Below are 14,388 nucleotides of genomic sequence, written 5' to 3' on the forward strand. Positions count from 1 at the left end.
CTAGAAAGCTCTAGAAAGGTGTTTTGTAGTCAGAAGTCATCCATGTATGTATCTGAGAATGAACTGCTCATCTTCAGAGAAAATTTCATATACAGCATATCATATGCCCAGAAACAAACATTTATAAATTAGGTAGGTGCAAAACAGGAGTAAAACAAATCCTTAAAATTCTAAATCAGTCATTTTTATTTCCTGTAACAAAAAAAAAAAAAAAAAAAGGACTAGAAGTTTCCTTCCACCCCTTTTCATTTACAGCTCAACTGAAATCAAACTCAGTTGGGCTATAACACCTTTAGCTTTTATTCACAACAACCTTCCCACCCCCTTTCCTTATTTTGTATCCCCCAACTTAGTCCAGCCATTGCAGCAACAGTCTGGGCCAAGATCACAAACTGCAGTTCCTTCTAAAATCCAGATAACATGGACGAAGTTCAACCACTAGGTGTTGCCTTTGCATAATGACTAGGACTCCCCTACCCACAGGGACTATGAACACTGCCTTTGTAGAATCCCCAGCCCAGCTGGCCTAGGAAACAGATGGCCTGATCCAGGAACCAAAGCCAGAATCCTCCACATTGCATACATATGGCACGGTATCAGCAGCCCATAAATGTTTTTCTGAATGACTTGCATAAAGTTTTCCACAAAATTGTGTTAAATTATAAATATATTAAACTGAATAAATTAATCACAAACTTTTTTTTTAAACATAATTCAAGATTTATTGATGCATCACCTTTCACATAGCCAAACCACTTTCCATCATAAAATATATTGGTACGAGGCAAAATAAAATTTCAAATTTCCTCCTAAATATCCAGGTTTGACAATGCTCTTTACATAACGTCCGCAAAGTAGTGAGATGTCCTTCAGCAGAAGATTCCGAAAACAAGAGACTGAATGAGCAGCATATTAGTTTAAAGCACTCAATTTCATTCAGTCTTCCAGCATGAACTAGGACATAGTCCAATAACCTCACTGTACAACTGGGTACAGTAGTGTATAGACTAGAAAATAAAGGTTTGATAAATAGCAAAGCCATTATAAACATTAGAAATCTTAACTTCACTTTAAAGCAGCAATAATACTTGGTTCCCAAACCTATCCTAGAGGATCCCCAGCCACTCAGGCTTTCAGGATATCCACAATGAATATGCACGAGATAAAATCTGCAAGCTATGGAAGCAGTGCATGCAAATTTATCTCCTGCATATTCACTGTGGATATCTTGAAAACCTCACTGGCTGGGGGTCCTCCAGGACCGGTTTGGGAACCACTGGTCTACATAAGTAGTGGTTTCCCCTATTTTCTCTTAGCCTACAAAGAGATACAGATGTAGGATTGTAAGGGGAAATCAGAAAATTGGTAATAGGCAGGTTTTTTTTATTGTAACAAGAGCAAGTATAAAACAGCAGGATACAAGAGATATGCAATGCTGTTCAATTTCAGTATACAAAGAAATGAATAAAGGACTTTTTTTTTTTTTTTTAACTGTTGGCCACCAGCACAAAGCAAATGACTGACAGCTATAATTACCATAATGAAGATAGCATGATCTTTTGAATGCTCTACAGTATGTGATTTAATATCTTATCTATACTTTGTTATTGTAAGAACCAAAATAAAAATGTTCTCCAATACTCTCTCGAAGTTTTGGTCTCATTTCATATGCTAACACACAAATTATATAAGACTAGCCCACATCATCCCAGAAGTATAGTATGGTATAAAGTATCTACAAATCTCAACTTTTCATAAACACTTTATTTTATAATAGTTAATTTTTATTTTAATGTGAACTAAAAAATGATGCATAACACTATGGAACAGATTTTTGTGCACAGCACTTAGCATTTCTGCCATTTCACACCTTTTAAACCATTCTACTAATACTATTAGGTGGTCTGTCTTCTTACAAAGCCTCCTTTTTAATAATCTTTATTTATAAATATGAACTATTCATATGAGCAATATAAATCAATTTTCAGAATATAGTGAATTCAGCATAATTTTTAAATCATTTATACCCACAAAGCATCAGGTTTTTATCCAAATTTCCTACATTTTCTTTTTTAAAAAAAAGGCATGCACTTATCTTCAAATCCAGTTTTTAAAAATCTCCTTCCTTAAATCCACTAGACATGCTATCCTCATACTTTGCATGGGTTGGTGCTTCACCTTCATGAGATTCTGATGAAGAATGGTATAACAGTGTCCTTGTTTATTTAGCTTGAGAGTGAAAGCTGGTAAATTGAAGCTGCTTTTAAAAATAAAAACTTCCTCAGGAATAAAGGTAATATGATAAAAAGAATGTTGGTGATTAACAGAAATTACTTAAAAATAATTTTCTTAGTTTCTATAGCATTACTAGACATATGGAGCTTTCTATACAGATATTTTGACAGGTAGTGTGCAGTTTTCCCCTTCCCCCTGCAGAGGTAGCATAACCTATATGAATACTGTCAATGCACTACAGCCCTGGAAAATGCCCTTGGATTTAGCAGGCCAGGCTAGGTTACCCCATCAATAAGGTGGACAATATTGATATGATATCAATTACCATCATCTTCTGCTTAGAAATGTCACATTTATTTGAATGCTACTACCACTCAAATTTTCACACAAAGCACTTTTCACATGTGAAAATGCTCAAGCATGGCAATACTTTATACACTACCTTTTATAATAGTGCATAGCATGTTCTCCATAATCCCGTGGAAATATTCCCCTCGTATACTTTTATTTTTCAATGGTTTCTTTGCAGTGAAATGCTGAACACCTGAAAAGAAATCCAAGCTTCCAGCCACTTTTTATTTTACAATAAGATACTGGACAGCCAAAATCCTGTGTGTCACATTATGGAACCAGTAATTTAGGTTATGTACTTATCTGATTTTTATAGTCCACTTTTCAGCACTTCAAAGCGGATTACATGAATGACCCTTTCAGAATAAATATTACTTTTGTGATATTTCTGAAGTTACCTTGCTTAGCTGCATAATTCTTTTATTATTAAAATAGAAAAACCTCAAATACTTTACCAGGATATATACATACAATTAAATAAGATAGTGCTAATTTGCTGTGCACATGATGGGAGCACACTGAATCAGTATTATATTACCATGGTTGGGTTTCAGGGAGGGGCAATAGAGAAATATGAAAGGTATTACATTTTGACTGTTTTGTAAAGGTTCAAATTCCCCTATTAGCTTAGACTCTGTCATCAGAAAATGCATCGGGGTTCATAGCTTCCACCTTTTCCTACCAAACAAACCTAGATTTATCAAATTGCTGGAAATAATGCCCACGATTAAAAAAAAAAAAAAGAAAAAGGAGGGGGCTTGGTTAGGCTAATTTTTTTTCCTGCAACACAGAGCGAGAGACTGCCTCTGTGGTGCTCATGTATAAGCTATTTATACCACTTTAAGAGGGGGCACTAGAAACTTGGGGTGAGGTGTGGGGTAGGTTTTGGGGGGCTGTTTTACATGCACAGTCATAAGTACAAACAGCATGGTTGCCATCAGTGAAGGTTGTGTGTTATTTGGAGTGATGAAAGGTAAGAGTAGAATTTTAAAATGTACTCTCTACCTAGCTGCAATCAAGTTCTTTTTACCTTTCTTCACTCCAAATGACCGTAAATCTTCACTGATGGCAACTGTGATTTCGTACTATGACTGTGCATGTAAAACCGCCCCCCAAAACCTACCCTCACCCCGAGTTACTAGTGCCCCCTTTTAAAGTAGCATAAATAGCTTATACGTGAGCGCCACAGAAGCACGTGATAAGGCCCCAACGCAATTTGATAAATAACCCTGTAAGTTAAGAGGGACTCCCAACAGGAATATAACACCATAGCTCTGGAGGTCATACTGAATTGAAGAGTAGCAGTTTTCTCATGACAAGTTACTCTTGTCCCCCCAAAACAGGTGGGCACTAAAACTCAGAACACACCCAGTCAATCAGGTTTTCTGGATATCCACAATGAATACATTTCTGAGATTTGTAATATTTGCAACTGTAATTGAGAACCTCTGAGTTAAGCTGTGTCTATAACATTCAGACTACTGCAGCTCAATCAATCCCAAAATACTTTTGGGATTGATTGATTGAGCTGTTTTGGCTCTGTATAATTAACCTATACATTTTTTGCCATGGCTTCTGTATACATGAACTCAACTTACTGGCTCTTTTTTCCTGCTACTTTACACTCATTTTAGTTTTAAAAGACTAAGCAATTATAAGGATACTGATAAATGATATCAAGTTTAAAAAAAAATGCCTAAAGCCAAAGGAACTGATCATAACCACAGCAGTCTCAAAAGAGGGTAAAGCTTTACCATTTACCCAAAAGATATAGCAATTCATTAAACATCTACTCCACCTCTTCCCCCCCAGTTAGTATACAGAAAGGACAACCTGGATTATTAAGTACACAAGTCTATATTTAGTTTAAGATTCTTAGGTGTGCATATTTTATATATTAGCAATGCATTTTAACAATTTCATGATATTTCTACTTTAACTTTAAGATAATTGTCAAGCTCAAATGATTTTATTTCCTCCCACGGACATCCCTTCTGACCTTGGGCAAGTCACTATAGACCACTGCCTCAGGCACCCTCATACACTAATCTCTCTGGGGAAGGGACTTCTTGCACCTGAAAAATACTGCAAACCACTTTGCACTAAAATTGGAAAGCGGGTCTACAATTACAAAAGCTCTCTTGCTTAAATACATCATGCTGAGTGGCATTTTATATCTGAGAAATGGTTTCAAGTCAAAACGTTTTTTTTAATAGTATCTTTCTCTTACTCATTACTAGAGAGTCTCATATATCCCTTATTCAATCAGCCCTGCTTCAGCCATTATATCCACTGTCACAGGGTCTCTCAGTGGCAATGGGCCTAAGACTTTGTATTTTTTTTGATACAATCAATCCCATTTTTCTCCTTAGCCACACTCCCAATTTCTTGACAGACCAAAAATTCAAAGAAACCTCCTGGGACCAAGGTAACAGACCATGTGCCCTGACAACCACCCAAAATGAAGCCCCAAATCAATGCTGCACTAACATAAGTAGCAGGTACAACTACTGGAATGGTCTCTGCACCCTTATGTTCTGTAGACTGAGAGCAATGGATCAGTTTAAATACATATTTACTCAAGTTTTTGTCATGACTATTTTCATGCCTTGTGCCTTTTTGCTCCTCATCTCCATCTAACCAGGACAGATGCTTTCACAGTCATGGTGGTCTTTATGAACAACCTCAAGCCTCACAGACTTCTGAAATGATATAGCGAGCTTTACATCACTAAGAATGACTGTTAGTGTGGCTCAAGATTTTTGTCTGTCAAGACTTTAGTGTACAGCAGGTACAATTTACCATAATGTAAAAGGCAAAGTACTCAACTACAAGCATGTGTCATTACAGTCTGTAGAGCTCTGGCATAAAGAATGGCTTTTCCAGATCTTTATATGCCATTGAAAGCAAAAAATAGAAACGGAAGTACATTTGAGTCACTGATTTTCACAGAGCAGAACTGCCCTGCTGGACGGAAATGTAAAAAACATGATCAAAGCACCAAAAATTATAAGTAGTGTTTTGGAATAACAAAAATAGCAAGCCATAAGCTCTGCAAAACAGGTCACAAATGCTTCTTATACCTCAAACACCACAAAACTACATGGAAATGTGCTTAGGTCAACAGAAAACAAAAAGGCAGCATATGATGCACTTTGTGACATACATATATATATATATATATATATATATATATACACACTTCTCAAATGAAAGCTGTGACAATTTTCCCAGGCAACACAAAAATACGCCAAAAGTTTCATAAGGCAACACAAGTCACTTTGGGTTGATGCTTTATTATATCCAGAGACGGTAAAATCCCAGTGCTATCGTAAGGCATGTAAACACAGAACCTAGAAAGGGGGACAAAAAAAAAAAAAGCTATTACAAACTTGTTCTATGTGTACTCAAACTGATTGCTGTTCATGTTGGTGAAGAAGGTTAACTTATGGTTGGAGGTCCTCCCCTTCTCCAGAAATGCTCCTAAAACAGTCCAAATGCACTAGAGTTCTCAATTCTGTAGAAAATTTATGAGTCATATAATTGGTTGACTAGTTGGAGATATTTCAACTATGGTACTTTCTCATGCTTGAAAAAAAAAAACCAAAACCAAAAAACTACAAAGCTGGCTCAGGGGATAATTCAATTTTATCCATGCACAGTATTTTGTGCAGAATTCTGCAGAGCTGAGAGTTTTCAACAAGTGCTTCAAAATTTGAGGGCACATACTGATCCAGTGAATATTTAAAAATAGAGTTAATAGACTTTTTCAAAAGTCAGTTTCAGAAAGGTCTTAAATCATTCAAACAGCAAACAGACCAAAAGGTCTCATCTGTTTGCAGTTTCTGCATAATTTTACTCTCAATAACATTTTCTTGGTTTTTATAATACAGGGATATCAGCGCACACACAAAAAAAAAGCTGTTAATTTATTTCAGCGACAGATTTCAGGTTGCTTAAATCTTGAATCACAAGTCCTGATTGGTTGAGATGCTCTTTAAGCAAAGCTGTTTGGGTACAGAGATTAAATGACTGATTTAAAGTCAAAATGGCACCAATGTAATAAATGCAAACATGGAGTAATATGACCATGAAAAACAAAGTAATATGAAGCATCAGAACAAATAAAGGATTGTGTTACACTAAATAACTTAAGCCAAAGAAGAAATAACCAATCTTTAAAAGATTCAATCTCCAAAAAGGGTGTAGCCAGTTGATTTGGGCAAAAGTTATAGATTGTACAGTCCCCCAACATGACCATGTTTCGAAGATAGGACTGCATCGGGAGGGACACACAATAGGATCTGTATAGAAAAATTATAAGAACAATGATAAAAAAACCACGAAAAGAAGAAATCTACAGAGGAGGTAGTTAAACATACCAATATATTGAGTTTACAATAAGGTTTGTCATAGGTGCTTCAAAACAAGCTTGTGAATTTATGCAAAATTGAAAAATATAAAATACAAAACAGAGTGATATGCATATAGGGGCGGATTTTAAATGCCCTGCGCGCGTAAATCCAGCCGGATTTACGCGCACCTATTTTGCATAGGCCGCCGGCGCGCGCAGAGCCCCGGGACGTGCATAAGTCCCGGGCTTTGTAAAAGGGGTGTGTCCGGGGGCGTGGCACCGGCCCGGGGGCGTGGTCGAGGCCTCCGGACCAGCCCCCGGGACGGGTGATGGCACGCCAGCAGTCCGCTGGCGCGCGCAGATTTACGTCTGCTTTTAGCAGGCGTAAATCATGCAACAAGGGGGAGGACGAAGGAAAGTTCCCTCCGAGGCCGCTCCGATTTCGGAGCGGCCTCGGAGGGAACAGGCAGCGCGCGCTGGGCTCGGCGCACGCAGGTTGCACAAATGTGCACCCCCTTGCGTGCGCCGACCCCGTATTTTATAAGATACGCACGTATCTTATAAAATCCAGCGTACTTTTGTTCGTGCCTGGTGCGCGAACAAAAGTACGCACTCGTGCAATTTTATAAAATCCAGCCTATACTGCACAACATGTGAATGAACCGCAGTACTAACCCCATATGTGAAAAACTGACTTGATACAAGCTTTGTTTTAAGGTAAACAGGAATCAACAGAAATTAGACTAAGTTATTTATTAGCATGTGTTCAGTATCTAAGAGATGCAAGAGATTCTCAGAAGTGTAGCAAACTAACAGAACATTTATGAAATACAGAGCGGGAAATGGAAAAAAACATTGCCTACCAAGATGTAAGGAGGAGTGCAGAAGGCGCAGCAGTGGCACCAGTATAAAACCTGAGCGCTTACAGCGAAATACAATAAGATTTAAATCATGAAAAAGCACCAAAACTCCCAACCAGAAGCAAACATATGACTTAGACAGGCCAATGGGGATAATAAAGAATTGAGCTAATAAACATGAAATGCCATACCAGGAGAATAAAAATGACAGCTACATTTTAGGAAGGGAACACTTGCTATCCTACATGGACTGCACTGCATACAGATAAAAACATATGTTGAAAACTAACTTAAATACAAGCTCCATTTGGGAAACTCAAGAATCAGCAGGAACTAGACTAAAGGGTTGAGAAGTACATTAGCGCCACAAATTTCTTATCTTAAAAGAATACATAAACTCACAGAATGTGCAAAACCTAAAAACAATGGAGAGAAATGAAACATGAAAAACTGTATACCAAGATATCATTACAGGTTTAGGAGGCATAGCATCACTGAGCACTTTCAGCAAGATACTGTAAAGGATTTAAACACGAAAAAAGCACCAAAGCCTACAACCAAACAGGGACAATCACATGATTGGAACCAACCAATAGAGATAGTAAGGAATTGAGCCAATGGGGAACATGATTTGTCATACCAGAGAATGAGTTAAATTTTAAAGAAAAGAAAGCCACTCGAGACCAAATGGGGACAGGGAATTTAAGACATAGATCCACCTTTATTCATGGTTTTACACTGGCACTGCTGTGCCTTCTGTACTCCCTACATTATTTTGGTAGGTTGTGTTTTGCATTTCCTGCTCTGTACTTCTTGAATTTTCTGTCATTAACTTGCTACACCTCAGTCTCTTGTATTCCTTTCAGATACTAAACACACTGGCGCTAATGAACGACTTGGTCTAAATTCTGTTGATTCCTGTGTATCCTAAAACAAAGCTTATATCAGGTCAGTTTTTCATACATGGGGTTAGTACTTTGGTTAATTCACGTTGTGCAGGATATATACTTCTTTGACATTTTGTGTTTTATATTTGTTGATTTTCAATTTTGTATAAATTTACAGAAATTCCAGTTTTGAAGCATCTTTCACAAGCTTTATTGTAAACTCAGCATATTGGTATGTTCAACTATCTTTCTTCCGGTCACTCTTCTTATAATGGATGTTTTCTATATAGATCCTATATTGCATCCCTCCTAACGCAGTCCCATCAGTGAAACATGGCAGTGTTGGGGGATTGCACAGTCTTTGAAGATTACCCAAATAAACCTACTGGTTACACCCTTCTTGGAAACAATCTTTTAAAGACTGGTTATTTCCTCTTTAGCTTAAGAACATATTTACTTAGTGTCACACATTGGTAAAAAAAAAAACAAACCCAAAAACACCCAATGTAAAAGAAAACACCTATGCTGAAATTTCAGCATTTTCTTTACTTATGCACTAAAAAAAAAAGATAATTCCTGATGTATAAACTATGAAACTATGTTAAATTAATGCATCAGGCATTTAAAAAAGCATGCTAATAAATAAATAAAGTGTGCACAAAGAGAAGCTCAGTGTGACAACATTCGGTGCCACTTAGCAGTTTAATATCTAAAGTGGAGGTACTTAGATAGGTGAGATATTCAGCCTTTTCTAAATAAGTTATACCTGTTATTCAGCAGGTCTAAAGTTAGCTGGATAAACCCCCCCCCCCCCAAAAAAAAAAACCCCAACTTATCTGGCTATCAATTAGATAGCCAGGAGTTTTCAGCAGCACAACCACACCACTGAATATTCCAGCTAAGTTAGCTGGATGTGTTTATCCAATTAACTTGATCAGCCAAATAGTGGGTGAATATTGATCCCTTTGTACACAAAGAAATCTCTCTGCACATACTTATCAAGTAGATAACTTATTTGGCTAAAGTTAGCCAGATAAATTATTCTGGATATGTCACTGAATATGCCCGAATGAAAGTTATCTGGGTAAATCTAACTGGAAAGCTTTGAAACCTAACTGGCCAAGTGTGAATATCACCAGCTAGATGGAAAATTTATCTGAGAATTGTTCCCGGATAACTGGCAATATTGAAAGAATAATAGTTAGTTAAACAGCGATTAAGAGTTTTTTCTTTTTAAAAAGCTATTACACACGCCTTGCGGGCCAGATCCCCATCCCCTCACTCCGGTGGAAATTATGCAGGTGCTGCTGGCTGATATGCAAGTCCCCCTGCTTGTATGAAACATTTTGCAGGCCTTTAGGCCCAAAAGGACTTCCTCCCCCTCAAAAGTAAAAACTGACCTAAATCCCACAGCTTGATGCCCTCCCTCCCCAGCCAAGTCCACCCTAAGCCACCCATACCTTCCCAAAACACTGAATGGCAACCAAGAGCTCAAAACTTGTATTCAGCTCCCAGTGTGTTCAGCGTTGCTCTCACAGAAATGCTGGTTGAATACCATATCAGCATTACTCTCAAAGCAAAAACTGGTAGCTTCCGTGACCAGCGTTGGCATCAAAGCAAAGATAATTGCAGTGGGAGTCTGATACAAGTTCCAAACTCCTGGTTGCTATTTGAGGTTGGGGACTTGGCATCTGTATGTGTAGGTGGGTGGCATCAAGCTGTGGGGTTTACATTATATCAATTTTAGAGGGGTGAGGAAACATTTTTTGGGCCTAAAGGCCCACAATGAATTTAGAGAGATTTTGAAGTGCTTGAGGATCAGCAGGTGTCTGGGTTTAAATCGTGAAGGCTTACCTTAAGTATTCCTCTCTCTCACACACATACCGAGATAAAACACCTTGGTGCCAGGTGAAAGTAATAAAGGGTTTATTATGAGCTTACTGGAACAATTAGACAGTGGGAATTACTACAAACACTAAATGGTTGATTGCAATAATCAGACTAGGAGAACTACCACAATAATTAATACAGTAGTATATGAAGTAAAATATACATTCCTTACAATGTTCCTTAGGACCCATGGTGTCGTGTGGTTCCTAAAGTGTATAATGTTCTCATTTACAGTTTTGCAACTTTTATACTGCTTGTCAGAAATCTAACACTAACAGCTGCAAGCAAGCTGCCTGAGGCAGGAGAGGATCCCCCGCCCTATGTTATCAGTCCTGACCTCACAGTTCAGCACTTGCTTTCTTGGACCCTGCTGCTGCTTTGATGTCCTGGTTTCCTGCTCTGTTGTCTGGCTCCCAGACTCTTGTCTTGACAGGTTTCAGCACATAAGCATAGCAATAGTTGGGACAGCTCTAATCAACAGCACTTTCAGCATATGTTTAAGAGATGTCTCCTTTCTCTGTGGCCTACTCACAACTTTCAGGTTGCTATAAACATTTAACAAGGAGGCCATATGTCTGCAAAGAGTAATAAGGAGGTCTTATGATTTTAAGTTTAGTGTGATTTTAAGGTGTTCAGTCCTGCTGAGGCCCACAGATGTCCCTAATTCTATATCTCATCTCAGCTGATCAGGCTCAGACTAATTCCATAACAGTTGGCAGCACCAACATAATTTCCACTGGAGTGGGGAAAGAATAAAATTGGGCCATGAGGCCCACTCAGGTGGTTTTTTTTAACTAACTGCTGCTTAACCAGCAATATTCAATATCACCAGTTAAATTAAAGATATCCAGAAGATGTTCCTGGATAACTTCACACCACCTCCTTGGGTTCATATCTATACATAACCACCCCAAAATGCCCCTTATTTATTTGGCTTAATTAAAGCTGGATAACGACTTATCCCACTAAAATTTAGATTATTAAGTGCTCGGGATATTCAAAAGTCATTATTTAGCCGAATAACTTGCAAGTTATTTGGCTAAAGGCCTTTGAATATTGACATCGATATGCATAAATCCGAAGAACAGGATCTCCACACCATAAACTCTAGGTTCAGCCCCATAGACTAATATTGGAGAGACATTTCCACTGCCAAAGGTGTCAGCCCGTAACATACGTGTAGAACGTGTTTTGAAATTTAAAACTACACACGCTCATTTTAGCCTCTTTCTTCTGGGATTAAATAAAATGAATACCAATTGTAGCTGGTTAAATCTCTATGTTTACAAGGCACTTCCGTTTTGGGTTAAGAACATGAGAAATTGCCATACTGGGTCAGACTGAGGGTCCATCCTGTTTTCCCAACAGTGGCCAATCCAGGTTAGAAGGACCTGGCAAGTAACCAAACAGTAAATAAATTCCATGCTCAGTGGCGTACCGAAGGGGGGGGGTGAATGCTCCCAGGTGCAGGGCTATAAGGGGGCGCTGATGGCCGACAGATGCCCGTGCGGCTGCTGGTGGACCTCATCCCACCGGCAGCTGAGCAGGGAAGTGTGTTATTTCTTTGCTGCATGCTGCTTGCTTACAGAAGAGCGATCAGTAAGGGTCGTGGTGGAGTTCATCCCACCATGGCCCGAAGAAAAGTCATTTCCAGATGCTGCTCCTCCTTCCTGCCTGAGCGACCCTGGAAGAAAAATATTGCCGGAGCCGCGTGGACAGGAAAGGAGGAGGAGCATCAGCTGTATGCAGAAGAGGAGCAGCATTTGTGGCAAGGCTGTCGCAGATCCCACCTCACGGTGGCCCAGAGGTGAGAGAGGCTGAGGCCCTGTAGAGTGTGTGTATGAGAGTGCACTGAGAGACTGTGTTTGAGAGTGAGCCTATTAAAGCCTCTGTGTGTATGAGAGACAGCATGTAAGTGAGCCTGTGTGTTTGTGTAAGATAACATGTGAAAGACTATATAATTATGTATTAGAGAGCATGTGAAAATGAGACCTGTGTGTGAGAGACCCTGTGCCTGTGTGCGAGAGAGACAGCATGTGAGAATGAGAACCTGAGTGCATTTGAGGGAAGGGAAGACAGGTGGAGAGAGAAAAACCAGGGGGAAAAAAAAAAAAGAAAGAGACCCTGTAAAAGGAATTGGCAAAAGACCAGAAAGGGAAGGTGGAAAAAAAGAGCCTGTGCCCAATGGATTAGAAAACTAAGATCATACAAAGGTTAAAAAAAAAAGTTTACATTTTTAGTGATTGGCATATTTAATTAAATTAATTAATTAATTTATTTGCTTTTATATACAGACATTCGATCGAGATATCACATCGGTTTACATATAACTGAGTGAATAGGGCAGGTTCTGCCTTATTTTACATTGTAACATGATAACTTGTCTAGGAACTAAAGAGATGAGTATATATAAAAAAATTATTCCTTACCTGCTAATTTTCGTTCCTGTAGTACCATGGATCAGTCCAGACAGTGGGTTATATCCCCCGACCAGCAGATGGAGTCAGAACAGAGTTTGAGAGCGTCAGCATATAGAGTAGTGCACCCTCTGCTGGAGCTCAGTATTACGCATAGCAAAGCCCAAAAGCAAAACACAACATTTTGGATCCAGAACCGTTCCCAAAAAGGAACAGAGAAAGATATAAGTAAACAAACGGTCAACGGGACCAGCAACGGTCAACTTGTGAGGAGCTGTGAACAGTAACAATAATCAGAGACAAACAGAATGAAAGATACCTCGAAGAATCCGAGCAGGACCTAATGAAACCCCTAGTGGCGGGCGTCTGGACTGATCCATGGTACTACAGGAACGAAAATTAGCAGGTAAGGAATAATTTTCTTTTCCCTGTACGTACCTGGATCAGTCCAGACAGTGGGATGTACCCAAGCTTCCCTAAACCGGGTGGGGTCCTGAGAGACCTGCTCGGAGAACTTGATCGCCAAAAGAACCCGTGCACTGAGGCGCCAGGTGTAGTCTGTAATGTCTGGAAAAAGTGTGCAACGACTTCCATGTCGCCGCACAGCAGATTTCCTGGGAGGAAACAAAGCGAGATTCCGCCCAGGACGCCGCTTGGGATGGCGTGGAATGAGCCGAGACGCTGCGAGGCGGCACCCCCCCCCGCCGCAATGTAAGCCGATGAGATGGCATCCTTTATCCAGCGAGCAATAGTCGCCTTGGATGCCTGAGAACCTCTCCTCGGTCCTGACCAGAGGACAAACAAATGATCGGATACCCAGAAGTCATTGGTAACCTCCAGGTAACTGAGCAGTACACGCTTGACGTCCAGGAGCCGGAGAGACCGGGGTTCCTCTGGAGCAAACGCTGGAAGCTCCACCGTTTGATTGACGTGGAAGGCCGAGACCACCTTTGGTAGGAAGGATGGCACCGTACGAAGGGAAACCCCGGAGTCGGAGAAACGCAGATAAGGGTCCCGGCAGGACAAGGCTTGAAGTTCTGAGATCCGGCGAGCAGAAGAGATGGCTACCAGGAAAACAGTCTTGAGGGTCAGGTCCTTGAGGGAGGACCCCCTCAGGGGTTCAAAAGGAGGGCCCGACAGCGTTCGCAGCACCAAGTTGAGGCTCCAAGAAGGGAAAGGATCCCTGACCGGTGGCCGTAGGTGTTTGGCACCCTTCAGAAAATGTGCGATATCCGGCTGAAGGGGTAGAGAGCAGTCCTTCTGTACCAAGACATTCAAGGCCGCCACCTGAACCCGGAGCGAATTATAGGCGAGACCCTTATCCAGACCATCCTGTAGGAAATGAAGGATCAGCGGGACAGTCGCCTCCATGGTTTGGACTCCGCGGTCAGAGC

General features: G+C 40.0%; 1 protein-coding gene across 1 annotated transcript in view; it reads right to left on the reverse strand.

Moving 5' to 3' along the window:
* Positions 1-1,473: 1,473 nt before the first annotated feature.
* Positions 1,474-14,388, reverse strand: part of MCUR1 (mitochondrial calcium uniporter regulator 1) — a 101,287-nt gene continuing 88,372 nt past the window's right edge. The window contains exon 9 of the mRNA XM_029590685.1: positions 1,474-5,939. Within this exon, the coding sequence (XP_029446545.1) occupies positions 5,884-5,939 (56 nt within the window). The 3' untranslated portion in view covers positions 1,474-5,883. The remainder of the gene's footprint in view (positions 5,940-14,388) is intronic.

This window comes from Rhinatrema bivittatum, chromosome 2 (genome assembly GCF_901001135.1).
Source record: "Rhinatrema bivittatum chromosome 2, aRhiBiv1.1, whole genome shotgun sequence".
Lineage (NCBI taxonomy): Eukaryota > Metazoa > Chordata > Amphibia > Gymnophiona > Rhinatrematidae > Rhinatrema > Rhinatrema bivittatum.